Consider the following 15,431-nt stretch of genomic DNA (forward strand, 5'->3'; position numbering starts at 1 on the left):
AAAAACTTAGGTGAGCGCAACTCATCAGCGAGCACAGAAAGGACCCAGCAGCGGGGGCTGACCTGAGTATGCCAGGTACAGCTGTACACGCTGCAATCCCAGATAACTAGAATGCTAGGGCAGGAGCATCGTGACACAGTGAGACACTGTCAGAGACTGAAAATGGAGGCTTCAAATCAGCAAGGTGAAATTCAATTGGGATAGATAAAAAAGTAACTTTTTTTAAAAAGTACCTCCAGTACAAGATGAAAGAGATTGCTTGGATGGACACAATTTCTAGACCAGAGTGCTCTAGCTGACTTTAAAATGAGTGAAACACAGTAAAATGGGTGGGACAGAGATAATAGTGAGAAGACACATGGGTTGCACCATTTTTGGGAGGCTGAACTACATGGAAGGCATAGGATCACTTCTTAGGCCAACCTAAACATGCCAGACACAACTACACACACTTGTAATTCTAGCTAATTGGGGTGCTGGAGCAGGAGGATCATGACACAGTGAGACTGTCAAAAGTACCCATCTATGTCTTTTTCCTCTCTAAGACCCCATTTCCTATGGGGGGAAAAACAAAAAACACAAATGGGATGGGACCAGCAGTTGGCATAATGGCTATGTCACTGAACTCCCATGTAGCCGACCGCAGTTAGAGTCCCAGACACAGTAGCTTAAACTTATGCCGCGAGTGTGCATGCCTAAGATCCCAAGAGGAGAATGGAGGAGAAGGGATTACTAGATTTGGAAGGTAGACTATGGACAACTTTCCTTTTTACTTTCCTTTTCAATTTTTCTTTGGTGAGCGTAAATTGTTTATAAAATATTTCATGAAGAAACAGTCATGGTCCAGAGTAAACCAGCTGACCAAAATTGCTGACAGCTTTCCTTTTTCAAGTGTGTAGAGCAAAATCACTTTGGAAAGATGATGAATTGTTGATCTATTTTGTTATTTTACTGATAATAGAATAGTTATCATTAAAGAACCAAAACCCAAGATAGGCAACGACAGCTTAAGAATCTGTTTTAATAGATTTAAATCTAGTCCAGAATTACATCCCAATGTGCTGACTAAACATGCAGTTATGATGTCAAGAATTAGGTAGTAATCTCTAAGAAGTACCAGGGCCAGAAAGAAGTACTGTAAAGTCTTGAGAAGGACTAATCCTGTACTGATTTTCATAAAAGAGGTAAAGGGAAATTCCCAAACCACAGACTGAAAAACCTTACTGTCAGTCTCTGAAATTAATAAAAAAAGCTTATGAGATAGAATCTCTGATCCTTGATCCCTTAAGTCCTTCTTATAGGAAGTGACAGGAGTTCAGTAAGAAGAAGCCACACTAACCTCATTTCTTTTTGTGTTTGTGAGGGGTGTGTGTGTATTTAGACAGGGCCTTGCTATATCACAGTTTTCCTGCCTCAGCCTCCCTAGTAGCTGGGACAACAGGCATGTGCTTCAAAGAGTAGACAGGGAATTGAACCCAGACTTCCCGTGTGGCCTCACCCTTGCAAGCAGCAGGGTCCAACATGCACTACCACAGCTGAGACTCATTTCTTTTTTTGATAGGTCAAGGAATTCAAATACCATAGATGGTGTTCTATCTCAAGTTCATTAAAGCATGACAATAAAATGAAATATGGGCCTGATGATAACGGAATAAGGCCTACGGTTTATGCATTTGTTTCAATACATGTTCAAGAATACGTCATTCAATGTTCACCAACAACCGGATAAAGCAGCAAAAGTCATACATATCAAGGTAGAGAGGACACAAAGTGGGAATAGCTAAAAAATTGAAAGGTAAAGTTCAGATGAAAATTAACTCAATGGACTGAAAATGAGGCTTAAAATCAGCAAGATATAATTGAATAGGAATACATAAAAATGTAATTTAAAAAAGTACCTCAAGTACAAGATAAGAAAAACTGCTTTTTAAAAATTATCTATTTATGGGAACAGAAGATAGCATAATAGCTACATCATTGGACTCCCATGCAGTCGACCATGGTACAAGTTCTGGACCCAGTGGCTTAAACTCAGGTCGGGCGCGCGTGTGTGTGTGTGCCCAAGATCCCGAGAGGAGAATGGAGGAGAAGGGATTGCCATGTGGCCAACCCCCCTGGGGTGTGATTTCTCGCTTTCTGTCTCTCTGTCTCTCTGGCGAGTGCATGCACCCTATAGTGAAAACCTCTCCCCCACCAAAAAAAAATATATTTTATTTTTAAAATTTGCTATAGAGCACATGTGCTCACCAGAGAGAGAGGGAAAGTAAGAAAGCAAGCTGCCAGGTCTGGGACTCGAACTACAGTCAGCCACCAGGGAGTCTACCTTAACCACCATGCCATCTACTAGCCCTGAGAAAGACTGTTGATCACATAATTTCTAGGGAAAAGACCTGACCGTAAATATAACATTATGAAATGGCTGGAACAGTAAGGAACAGTCCTGCTGCTATACTCGCCATGAATCCAACCACATCTGGAACCTATAATTCCACCTTGTGAAGGACATTTAGGAAGCAGGAAGAATATAGAGAAGGGATACCAGAAAGCTATGTCATGTAAAGGATTGTGTGAATGAGGAAAGGACTACAGGGTTGTTCTAGAAGTCATACAATAATGGACAGAAATTACTAGAAGACAATGGTCAACATGAGGAAGTATCCAAAAACAAAGTTGTATGAAAGGCCCACAGTGCAGGACAGGTTGATCTAGATGACCTGAAACGTTCCCTTCTAACCACGAGAGTTAGAAAAACTGTCTGACACAGTCATTCAAAAATGGCAAGTCGAGCATAGTGGTAACAGAACTGGACATACATGGGCAAGGTCCCAGTACACCAGATCTGCATACACATGCCTATGATCTAGGTCAGCTAAGACTCGGTGTGGATCACAGCACACAGAACCCTGCTGGGGAGGGATGCCGCCCCATCATGAAAGAAATATGCATAGTTTTTTTTTTTTTTTTAAAGTAGCGAGTCACTGTTGTTGTAAAATAATCTAGTGTAACACGTCCCCAGCTGTGTCCCTGAAAGCTAGCAGAGCAGTTAGAAACACACATTTCAGTCAGATACGCCTTCAAATCCCAGCTTTACTGCTTACCTTAGCTGTGGGACTGTGGGCAAGTTTCTCACCCTCTGAGCACCTTTGTTTTTCCATTGATAAAATGGAAATAATAAATACCTTCCCTCACAGGAAAAAGTGACTAGCACATACCAAGTACTTAGCAAACTACATCTTGTATAATTACTGTCAGCATTGACAATAATAAAAAAATAACTTGACATATGGTATGGCTGCAAGAGTCAAGATGCTTATTCCAACTTCATTCTCTCAAGAGACTGGGTCACTTAGATTCCAGCTTAGAAGACAGAAAATAACAGATAATGAAAATAACTAACATGCCAACCACCATTCTAAGAACTGTTGACACTAAGGTAGTCTCCCAACACCCTGTAAGAACTTCTACTATTTTCCACATGCAGAAACTGGGATTCTTAGAAGCTATTAATAAATAACTTGCCCAAAGCCACAGCGCTATAGAGTGACTTAGTGTTGCCAGGATTAGGCAATTGGGTTTCAGAACCCATTCTCATGACCATAACATCAATGGTTCTCAATCCTGGCTGCACATTAAAATTACCTGGGGAGGGACCAGCAGTTGGTGTAATGGCTGTGTCGCTGAACTCCCATGTAGTCAACTGCGATTCAAGTCCCAGACCTGGTGGCTTAAACTCACGCCAGGCGCGTATGTGAATATGCCCAAGATCCCGAGAAGAGAATGGAGAAGGGATTACGGCATGGCCATCCCCCTGTGGGGGGTGATTTCTCATTTTCTGTCTCTCTGTCTCTCTCTTTCTATTAAGTGCACGAACCCTATAGCAAAAACAACAACAACAATAACAAAAACCCGGGAAAAAAGAAAAATAGTAACTCTCTCCAGGACCTATCTAACCACATCTTCCACCTATTCTCTACAACTCCAATTTAAGCTGATCTGGGATGGGAAGCAGGATTTCCTAGAATTTGGGAACATTACCCTAGGCCATGCCTCTTGGATAAAGAACAGGTTAAATGAGCAACCTTCCCCAGCAGGCCTATTGCCTTTATTCACTAGGAATACCTTAGGAACTATGAGCTTGAGATTGTTTTCCATTCCATCCCCCCAAAATACCTAACATTATGCAATTAATTAATTAATTAAAACTGAATCCCCAAAGTGAGCCTATTAAGGTAGGTATCATATTCCCATTATACAAACATGGAGAGTGAGACTTTAAAAGGCTCAATAATTTGCTACAAATCACAAAAGAATTGAGACAAGATCACAGGAGGGTGTGACACCCTGAAGAGCTTCAACAGATATGAAAAAGAACTTGGAGATGGTGATCAGGGATGTTTCAAAGAAATGACACTTGAACCAGATGAAGCATGGGACAAAGAAGGGCAAATGAGCAGAGTGAAAGGGATGAAAAAGGGATGAATAATATCAAAGGCAAGTCATCTCAAGGACTGCTCATGGGACTAGACATCAACTATGTGCTTTAACTGTGGAGCTTTCAAGGCTGTGAGACAGGACTCAGAGGTCTGCTTGGGTCCCGTCTGTGCAGCGACACCAATGCCACTGCACAGTTGTATCTGGCCTTCACAGGACTTTTCCTGAAGCAAAAATCCGCTCAAGCAGATGCCTAGAAGCCCAACCTAGGAGGGAAACAGGTCTTATTTCCAATATGAATTCGGTTTGTTTGTTTGTTTGTTTAAAGTGAGAAAGCATCTAAAGCCCTCACCCTCCCATAGGGGATGGTCACATCACAATCCCTTCTCCTGCATTTCTCCCTCCTTTTGGGATTTTGGGCATGTACACACATGCTCCCAGTGTATTTCTCAAGCCTCCAGGCCCAGGACTCTAACTATGCTAGTCAGACAAGTAAGATCCAGCTACTTTAATCTCTATGCCACCAGCCAGCCCCAAGAATTCTATTTTTTTTTTTTTAAAGGTTTTTACCATAGGGCATGTGTGCTCACCAGAGAGAGACTCAAAGATAGAAAAACAGTGAAGTGAGAGGGAAAGTGAGAAATCACTTCCTGGGGGAATGGCTGTATCACAATCCCTTCTCCTCACTCTCATCCTGAGATTTTGGGCACACATGCACAACACGCATGGTGTGATTTTCAAGCCACCAGGTCTAGAATTTGAACTGCAGTTGGCCATGTAGGAGTCCAGTGCCTCAACCACCACACCATCTGTTGGCCCTGCCCCTTGAACTCTTAACGCAGAAGAAAAAGTAAAGCATTTTCCAGAGTTGAGGTCTACATCCAAGCTATCTGCCCACTAAGACTGACTGAGGAGAGACACAGTTTGTGTCTATAGTACTATATCATGTAATGACCTGGCAATGGAGTAGAGAAGTTAGGAATAAGGCTTTAGAGTCAGATAAACTTGGGCTCAAATCCTAACTCCACCTTCACTAGCTGCATAACCCTGGGTAACTTACTAAACTCCTTTGAGCCTGTTTCTGCCTTTGAAAAATAGGAATAAAAATATATTCTTCATAGAGTTGTGAGAAATAAATATGTACTATGCTTAGCACAATGCCTAATAAGAAGATAAGTTCCCAACAAATAGCTATTCTTTCATTCCTCAATATGTTTATTGAGCTTTTTCTTTTTTCTTTTTTTCTTTTTTTGAGAGGTTTTTGCTATAGGGTGCATGCGCTCACCAGAAAGACAGAGAGACAGAAAACAAGAAATCACGCCCGGGGGGGTGGGGGGGCTGGCAACGCGAAATCACGCCCGGGGGGGTGGGGGGGATGGCCACGCCGCAATCCCTTCTCCTCCATTCTCCTCTTGGGATCCTGGGCACGCACATACATGCACCTGGCATGAGTTTAAGCCCCTGGATCCAGGACTTGAACCACAGTCAACTACAAGGGAGTCCAGCAACCTAGCCATCATGCCAACTGCTGGCCCTGAGCTTTTGCTTTTATCAACCAAGCAAGGCTAAAGAAGCTCACACAACACAGCACAGAATTTTTTTTTTTTTAAGATTTTAGCCATTGGGTGCAAGTGCTTGCCAGAGACAGACAGAGAAAAAGTGAGAAATGATTGGGCATGTGGAAATCCAGCGCCTTAACCACCGTGCCACCTGCTGGCTCCCACAGCATATAATTTTAACCTGCATTCAGAATGCTGCCTTATAGCCCTTTAAAAACATCCAGATTTGCAAAGATAACAGAGGGAAGCCTTTTGCATTCATAGATTTATTTTAAAGTAGAATAAGAATGTAGATGTGCTACAAAAGTAATAATTCCCCTTTTGTTTATAAATTATTTCAGAAAACTGGGACAGATTATTACATATGATAATTCAGAGTGATATTTTTGTTTTGTTTCATTATTTGTGTTTTGCCAGAGGTTATGTGTGCTCACCAAAGAGACAAAGAAAGGGTTGGAGGGGGTAGGCAGAAAGCACCTCTCAATGGGGTATACTCATGCCACAATCCTTTCTCCATTTCTCTCATTTTGTCAAGGTTTGGGGCACAAACACATGCACACCTACCCAGCATGTTTTTAAAGATGTGGGGGCTAAGATTTGAACCATGGTCAGCCCTAAGATAGGCAACCTTAACCACTAGGCCATAGGTCTGGTTCACTTCAGGGTGAGTTTTATGGAGCAAATTGCCTCAACCAAAGACAAAAATAAAGTAAATCACAAGTCCAACTGTAGGGGGGAGGTTTAAAACCCAACGAAGGATTAGCTTAGTTTTCTCTGACAAAAGGATGTTTTAGTAGGAGTGGTTTTAGGATAGAGTAGTTTCTATTTGTCACATACTCAGATTATCAATGTAAATGTTAATGGCTTTACCTCAGAAACCTTAAAATTGCTCCAACTCTCCTAAAAAGTCTCACCATGAGGGTCAGAAGGTGGCGTGGAGGTTAAGGTGGCTGAGTCCCGTATGGCTAACCGCAGTCCAGCAGCTTGAAAAACACACATGCACCCTAAATTCCAAGAGGAAAACGGAAGAGAAGGGACTAATGGCATGGCCATTCTGTTTCTGTCTGGCAAGTCCATGTACCTTACAGCAAAAGCTAAAAAAAAAAGTTTCACTGTGAGACATTTTTTCACTACATTTAAAAGCAAAGAAAAGTTTATACCTCTATAATAAGAGCAGAAAATAAGTAAGGGTCTGAAGACCAACAGATGATGTAATGGCTACGTTGCTGGACTCCCATGTAGTCGACCGCAGTTCGTGTCTTGGACCCAGTGGCTTAAACTCACACTGGGTGTGTGTGCATGCATGCCTGGTGTGGTCATTCCCCTGGGCAGTGATTTCTCACTTTCTGTCTCTCTGTCTCTTTCTGGCGAGTGCACGCACTCTATAGCAAAAACCTCTCCAAGAAAAAAAAGAAAATAAGTAAGGGTCCTTATACAAGGATAAATTCTAATATTAACTCTTCAAAAAGAAAGAAAAGAAAGGGACTAGCAGATAGTATAATGGCTATGTCGATGACTACCACAGTCAACCATGGTTCAAGTCCTAGACCCGGTGGCTTAAACTCAAGCCAGGCGTGTGTGCGTACATGCGCAAGATCCCAAGAGGAGACTGGAGAAGGGATTGCAGTGTGGCCATCCCCTTGCAGGATGATTTCTCACTTTCTGTCTCTCTCTGTCTTTCTGATGAGCACAAGCATCCTATAGCAAAAACCTCTCAAAAAGAAAAAAAAAAAAAAATTCTAGTATTAGTTCTGCCACCAACTGGCATATTTTTCTGGGTCTCCTCAAATAACCAACCTCTTTTTTCCCCACTTCTAACATCTGAGACACAGCTGACACCCGCTCGACTTTGTTTAAAGTTTAGGTGACCTTGGGCCCAGCAGGTGGCATGGTGGTTAAGGTCACTGGACTCTCACATGGCCGATCACAATTTGAGTCCCGGATGGGACCAGCAGCTAGCATAGTGGCTATGTCGCTGGGCCTCCACCTAGGCGACCGTGGTTTGAGTCCTGGACCTGGTGGCTTAAACTCATGCCGGGCACATGTGCGTGCGTGCCCAAGATCCTAAGAGGAGAATGGAGGAGAAGGGATTGCGACATGGCCATCCCATCTGGGGGGCGATTTCTCGCTTTCTGTCTCTCTGTCTCTGTCTTTCTGGTGAGCGCACACGCCCTATAGCAAAAACCTCTCAAAAAAAAAAAAAATTGAATCTTGGACCTGCTGGCTTGCTTTCTCACTTTCTCTCTCTCTGTCCCTCGCTGGTCAAATTAAAAATAAATAAGTAAATATACAAATACATAAAGTTAAATAAAATAATTCTTTAAAAAATAAAAAAAAACATGTTTAGATGACCTCAGAAACGAAGACTTCACAAGTCCCTTCTTCCAGGAATATCTGCACGGGACTGGACATGCAAGGCATGAGATGATGGCAGGGAAAGTCACTATCTGAGGAAATGCGGAAAACTCTCCCCAAGACACCTCATACCTTTCTTCATCATGTCTCGGTCCAAGGCTACATTTCTCTGGGCAAGATTTACTTCGGATCGAAAATGGAAGCGCTTGGCTCGCTGTTCTTTCTTTTCAATTGCTTCCTAGAAAGTACAGAAAAAGCCATAGAAGTAAAACATGGAGGAAGAAAGTTAAATCACAAACACGTTAAGATGCATCAGTAATAACTCTAAAATAAATTAGAATAAGCAACATTGTGCCTTGAATTAGTATTGCAGAGAACTGGATAATCACATGCAATGACTGGAAGGTTGTACATCAATACTGCTATAATTCATTACCTTCATTCTGTCAAGACCGTCACTGTGCGGGGAGACAGAAGAAATTTAAAGAGTATCTGCTGATTTAATGAGTAATGCTCTATACAGTTTATGAAGTTCTCTTGACGCTTCGTTATTGTTAACAATCTTGTCAGTAAATTACAACTAAACAATCTAAACATTCCAATTTTCCAAGTGTAGAAATTAAGATACAAATAAGTAAAAAGGTTTGCTGGAACTACTTCAGCTAGTAAGAGAGTATACTTCCTGATTCCAGTGCTATTTCTAGGAGGGACACCCCCCCCCCATCACTACCACCACTTCACATCTGTGGGCATGGTAATAACACCTATCACGCCCTTCCACATCACATGTGCCTGAGCAGTCTGCTCTCTCAAGCTAGTTCCCTGTTTAAAAATAACACTGAAGCAAAGAAATTCTCTCTTCTATCCCAGTCTTGTGTCCATGGAATTGCCAGTTTTCATCTTCAAGTGACAAGAAGCACTGATACTCCACTGAAAAAACAATCAGCTTTGTAAATTTCTTCCAGTGGCTAAAATCAATCCAGGTCCAACTGTGGGTTTCTGATGGCTCTTAGACACCGTTCGCTCACTGCATATTGGCTTTGCCACACTAAATAAAGGTCTGACTATAGGAAGCTTGTGGGCATTGGTAAAACAGCAACAATTCTGTTATTTCCCAATAGTAAAGCTAATTTTCTTCATTGATATTTTCCTAGTAAAAACAACAATCTACCCAAAGACACAGAAAAGTGCAAAAAACAAATCCTCTTTTGCAACCCAAAACTCATTGTTTAGTATGAGTTTTGATACATAAAGAAGAAATATTACTGCTCAAGACAGTTCAAAGTGATAGGATCATTCATATCAATAAAAGTTGGATCCAGAAATGAAAGGCTTTTATCTTGAAAATGTCTGGAATTAGACATCCCACAGATGTTGAAGGCCTGAAGTCAATTATTTAAAGAAACTGGATCCCAATATTCCTGGGTGGACAGACTTGAAGTTACCAATATGTCCATAGTTCTAATGGAGAAAAAGGAAGACATGAAAAAATTGTGGTAGGGCTGACAGGACAACTATGAATTAAGTACCAGTTCTTTTAAAAAGGACTATCTTGACTTGGGCCTTGGAGGAATGAAGGTGGTGGTGTCCTTGGTGAGCAGTGGAAGGAATCAGAAATTCAGATATTCCTTAAATAAGAATTTATTGACTCTTAAATAAAATAATTTTGCTTATATACATTTAAAAAAAAAAACCAGAAAATTTTTAAAAAATCTACCTTCCTTTAATAACAATTTAAGTATCAACTCTGGGGCTACCACCCTTTCTTCTATATACCTGCTTCATGTAAAGGCAAACTGAGTAGCATTACGAATAAGTCTACTTCTTTCTCAATTATAATTTCACCTATTCTCTTGTCTGTCTTAAGATTAATCAGTTCTCGGGACCAGCAGTTAGCATAATGGCTATGTCACTGGACTCCCATGTAGTTGACTGTGGTTCGAGTCCTGGACCTGGTGGCTTAAACTCACCCCAGGCCACAGGTGGAACTGGGTCGGTGGCTTAAACTCACACCAGGCATGTGTGTGTACGTGCTCAAGATCCTGAGAGGAAAATGGAGAAGGGATTGTGGTACAGCCACCCCACCTGGGGGGTGACTTCTCGCTTTCTATCTCTCTGTCCTTCTAACAAATACATGCGCCCTATAGCAAAAACCTCTCAAAAAAAAGGTTAATCAGTTCTTTCTTTAGGCTTTTAAGTAACTTGAGACAGATTGAGACAAACTGTAAAAAGGTATGCATAACTTACTTTTATTTTTGCTTTTATGCATGCACCATAGCAATATATACTATTATTCAGAATTATAATTCAAAGTTCTGTTCCAAACTTAGTTTCACACATTAAAATAAAAATGAATATCATTTAGGGGACCAGCAGATGGCATAATGGTTACATCGCTGGACTCCCAGATAGTCAGCCATGGTTCGAGTCCTGGACCTGGTGGCTTAAAACTCACATTGGGCACATGTGCATGTGTGTCCAAAATCCCAAGAGAAAAATGGAAGAAAAGGGATTGCAATTTGTGGCCATCTCCCCAGGGAGCAATTTCTCACTTTCTGTCTCTGTTTCTCCAGCAAGTGCACACATCCTAAAGCAAAAATCTCTCAAAAAAACATCTAAAGTGGGTATCACTGATTAAATCAACAAACACATATTATTTCCAATAAGGAAACAGATCTGACTCTATAGACGGGTGTTACAACGAAAGTGGTAACCTGGTAATAACAATAACTAGATAAAAGGCAATACTGGGACCAGACAGTGGTGCAGTGGCAAAAGGCAACATGGGAAGGTTTCTAGCTTGAATCTGGAGATATGCCTGTATGCTGGACACATACTTGCCCATGATTCAGGGCTGGCTGAAGGGCAGATGTGGATCACAGCATCAAGACCATGTAGGAGTTTTTTCTGTCTCTCTTGCTCTCTCTCTCCCCCAGAAAACAGAAATTGTTTTTGTTTGTTTTTTTGTTTTATAAAGGGTAATACTCTCAAGTACCGAGAACAATTCAGTTGACTTCATCTTCTAAGTTTAGATAAGCATGCAACCAGGAAATCCTATTTTTTGTTTTTAATTTTGCCAAAGAGCACATGCATTTGCCAGACAGAAACAGAGAGAGGGAGAACAAACACACCCTATGGGGCTGCTCATGCTATAATCCCTTCTCCTCCATTTCTCCCTCCTTCTGGGATTTTGGGTGAGCATGCACATGTGCTGGACCTGTTTCTTCAGCTGCCAGGTATGGTACTTGAACCACATGGTTGACTGTGTGCAATCCAGCTGCCTTAACCACTAGTCATATGCCAGCCTGGAAACTCTATTTTTTCTAAGTTGGCAATCAGTGAGAAATAAAAACATTTATCAAGGGCCTACTATGTGCCAGGGACTTTTCATGCTTACTTTCCTTCATTACAAGTGTACATTTTTTTTTTAGAAGTTTTTGCTATAGGGTGTGTGTGTTTGCCAGAAAGACAGAAAGAGACAGAGAGATAGAAAGTGAGAGAGAGATAGAAAGTGAGAGATAGAAAGTGAGAAGTTAGAAGTTACCCCCCCCCCCCCCCCGGCCGCAGGGCCCCAACGGCAACACTTCTCCTACATTCTCCTCTTGGGATCTTGGGCACACACGCGCACGTGCCTGGCGTGAGTTTAAGCCACCAGGTCCGGGACTTGAACTGCGGTCACCTACACGGGAGTCCAGTAACACAGCCATTATGCTAACTGCTGGCCCCACAAGTATACATTTTTAAAGAATGGACATAGAATTTTTAAAAAGCGGGGCCAGCAGGTGGTAAGTTAAGGCAATGGACTCCCACATGGCCAACTATAATTACGAGTCTTGGATCCAGAGGCTTGAAAATCATGCCGGGCTCATATGCATGTGCACACAAAATCCCAAAAGAAGAATGGAGAAGGGACTGCAACACGGCCATCCCCCCAGGGAGTGACTTCTCACTTTCCCTCTCACAGCCTCTCTCTGGTGAGCACACACACCCCAGGGCAAAAACCTTAGAAAATAAATAAATAAAAAAGCATTCCCGGCACAGAACTTTTCCTTGGAAGTGACTAAGCACAGGTATCTAGACAGTGACTTTATCTTTTCATGGATGTCGGAATACATGAATGTTGCTGGGACACTGTCAGGATACATGAAGGCATCACTGCAACACAAAATCAAAACAAAATTCTTTTAATTCAGCAAAAGGAACAAAAGAAAAAAGGAGAAAGTGAGTATTTACTGCTCTGCAAGTCCTGGGAACTAGGTTCATTAAGTTCACCTGCTTACCAAACTGAATAAATAAATTATGGCCCACCTTACCTTGGAGGTGACATCAATTCCAGTGATGAAGCTGCCAGCCTTGTTTTCATATCTTCTGCTTGTATCCTAACAAAAACAGGAGGGTGAGAAATTCTGACAGCAATTGGGACCAGCAGTTAGCGTAATGGCTATGTTGCTGGACTCCCATGTAGTCGACCGTGGTTTGCGTCCCGGACCCAGTGGCTTAAAACTCACGTCGGGCGTGTGTGCACCTGCCCAAGATCCCAAGAGGAGAATAGAGGAGAAGGGATTGTGGCATGGCCATCCCTGCTGGGGGTGATTTCTCACTTTCTATCTCTCTGTCTGTCTGGCGAGCGGATGCGCCCTATAGCAAAAACCTCTCCAAAAAAAAAAAAAAAATTCTGACAGCAACTGAGAAAACCACCTATGATAAAAGACAGGTTGGGGGACCAGTAAGTGTTGTGGTGCTAAAGGCATTGAATCCCACATGGCCAGCTTCACAGTTCGAGTCTCAGACCCAGCAATTTCAGAATCACACCAGGCACTCATGTGTACATGCCCAAAATTCTGAGAGGAAAATGGAGAAGGGACTGCAGCATGCCCATTCTCCCAGGCAGGGGTGGGGGAAGAGTGATTTCTCACTTTCCCTCTCTCTCACATGTGCTCACTGGATCACTGGAGAAAGACAGAGAGGGAACAGAAAAGTGAGAAAGCAAGTCACTGGGTCTGGGACTCAAGCTGCGACTGACGATATAGACAGGAGTCCAATGCCTTAACCACCATGCCACCTGCTGGCCCTGGATAGTCATTCTTTTCAGCAACCCTTTCCCAACCCTGACAACCAACCCCTTATTAAAAAGAAGCTCACGGGAACCAGCAGTTAGCGTAATGGCTATGTCGCTGGATTCCCATGTAGTCGATTGCGGTTCGCGTCCCAGACACAGTGGCTTAAAACTCATGCCGGGCATGTGTGTGTGCGTGCGTGCCCAAGATCCCGAGAGGAGAATGGAGGAGAAGGGATTGCCGCGTGACCATCCCCCCTGGGGGGTGATTTCTCGCTTTCTGTCTCTCTGTCTCTGTCTGTCTGGCGAGCGCACGCGCCCTATAGCAAAAATCTCTCCCAAAAAAAGCTCACTGCAGTGACTCCTGGGAGCAATCAACCTCCTAGGCAAGAGTTTTCTAGATTAGACTCTTTCCAAAACCTTAAGTAATTTCATCAACTGAAAGCATCTATGTAAATGAAAAGCTAAAGACTGTCATGAAAAGTATAAAAAATGACACTCACTTATCTCCCCAACCCAAATCAGACAAATTCTCTATGCCAGGCCACCAGATGGAGAACAAACCTTTACTAAAATGCAAAAAGTCCAGAGTCTCCTACAACTTCTGGGAAAAACACAGCACAGTGCAATGGAAAGTGAATGGGATTTGGAAAACCAGCAAGGACGAAAGTCTTAGTTCTGACGTTCACTAATTACAGGTCACTGTACAATATCTTTGCATTCTTTGGGCCTCAGTTCTTCCATATCTGCCTACCTTACTGACCTCTTTTACTGCTGGCCCATTTGAGCCACAGAACTTTCTGTTTCTTAAACAAAACAATCTTGTTTTCATCTCAAAGCCTTTGTGCTTGCTGTTGCCCTTACTGAGAACACTCCCTTCCAATCTGTGCATAGCTGACTCCCTTTCATCACTTCGGGTTCAGCTTGACTCCTGCCATGTCAGAGGACTGTCATGACCATGCTACTACATTCTGTTTCCCACTCTGCACACCCTACCCACCCCCACACCCGCTATCCCATTAACAGGCTTTATTTTCTTCATAGCACTTTACACTAACAGAAATTATGTATTCACTTGTGTCCCCAGCTGGAACATAAACTCCAGGAGAGAGTTTGATTTTGATCGCGCACCTAGGACTGTGCCTGGCACTCAGTGAGGGATGCAATAAACACACGCTGAACGAAATGAATGAAGATAACACCTACTTCACCCCTGCGCGGATATTAACATGCTATAACGTAGTAAAGGGCAAAAATATCACCGTGTTCATTATGCTACCACAGGTGTGATCGTTTGCCATCTCAAGCGATCCATTTTTAACCTTTTCCCACAATTTCGGTAAAAGGCAGTTCATGTGAGGTGGGAAATTAAGGCCAGGGAGCAGCCATCCCGGCCTGAGCCCAGATCTAAGAACTCAACAAGACTGGCGAACCACCAGCAAGTTCCTCTCCCCATCCTCACCCAGGTAAACGCAGCCCGCAGCTCTGGTCTCACTAAAGGGCAGATGCCGGGTCACGGCGTGGGTGCCACACGGCAGGGGGCTGCGCGGGGACACGACCCTCAACTCACAACAGAAACACGGGGGGTTGACTGCTGTCAAGCGCGGCCCTCCCGAGAGAAGTGCCGTGTTCCACAGATACCAACTGCACCTGGCAGGACCCACAGGAGACCTGGGTGCCGGCGCCACCCCACGGCTCCCGGGCCGCTCCAGGTTCCGTTCCCGCCCAGGACTCCCCTTTATCTCAATCCTGGCCCCTCCTCACTCACTCCCCTGCACGGCCTGACTCAGAGGGGCGAAGGCGGCGTCCTCAACTATCTCCCAGTCTCCCCCATCCCCTCCAGCCTCCCCAGCAACCATTTCCGGGCGCCCCGGCGTCCTTTCTCTAGCTCCGGGTTCCCCGGCGCTGGCGCCCCTTCCCATCTCCCCCGGCTTCCCCCGGCCCAAGCTCCGGCCACCTCCCCTTCCGGCCCCCTCAGGCGCCGACACTGGCTCCGCGACCCCCCCTCGCCCCCCCCCCCCCGCGCGGCC

General features: G+C 43.6%; 1 protein-coding gene and 1 pseudogene across 2 annotated transcripts in view; one reads left to right on the forward strand and one right to left on the reverse strand.

Moving 5' to 3' along the window:
- NCBP3 (nuclear cap binding subunit 3) overlaps positions 1-15,431 on the reverse strand; it is a 46,413-nt gene that overhangs the window by 29,652 nt on the left and 1,330 nt on the right. The window contains exons 2-6 of one of the 2 annotated variants that reach the window (XM_006167595.3): positions 15,204-15,251; positions 14,822-14,858; positions 14,156-14,172; positions 12,659-12,724; positions 8,478-8,583 (exon numbers count right to left, since the gene is read on the reverse strand). In XM_006167595.3, the coding sequence (XP_006167657.1) occupies positions 8,478-8,583; positions 12,659-12,724; positions 14,156-14,172; positions 14,822-14,858; positions 15,204-15,251 (274 nt within the window). The other variant, XM_027767890.1, reaches the window with a different exon arrangement.
- LOC114005917 (uncharacterized) lies at positions 9,522-9,609 on the forward strand (annotated as a pseudogene).

The sequence above is a fragment of the Tupaia chinensis genome, unplaced genomic scaffold (genome assembly GCF_000334495.1).
Source record: "Tupaia chinensis unplaced genomic scaffold, TupChi_1.0 Scaffold144899_1, whole genome shotgun sequence".
Classification (NCBI taxonomy): Eukaryota; Metazoa; Chordata; class Mammalia; order Scandentia; family Tupaiidae; genus Tupaia; species Tupaia belangeri.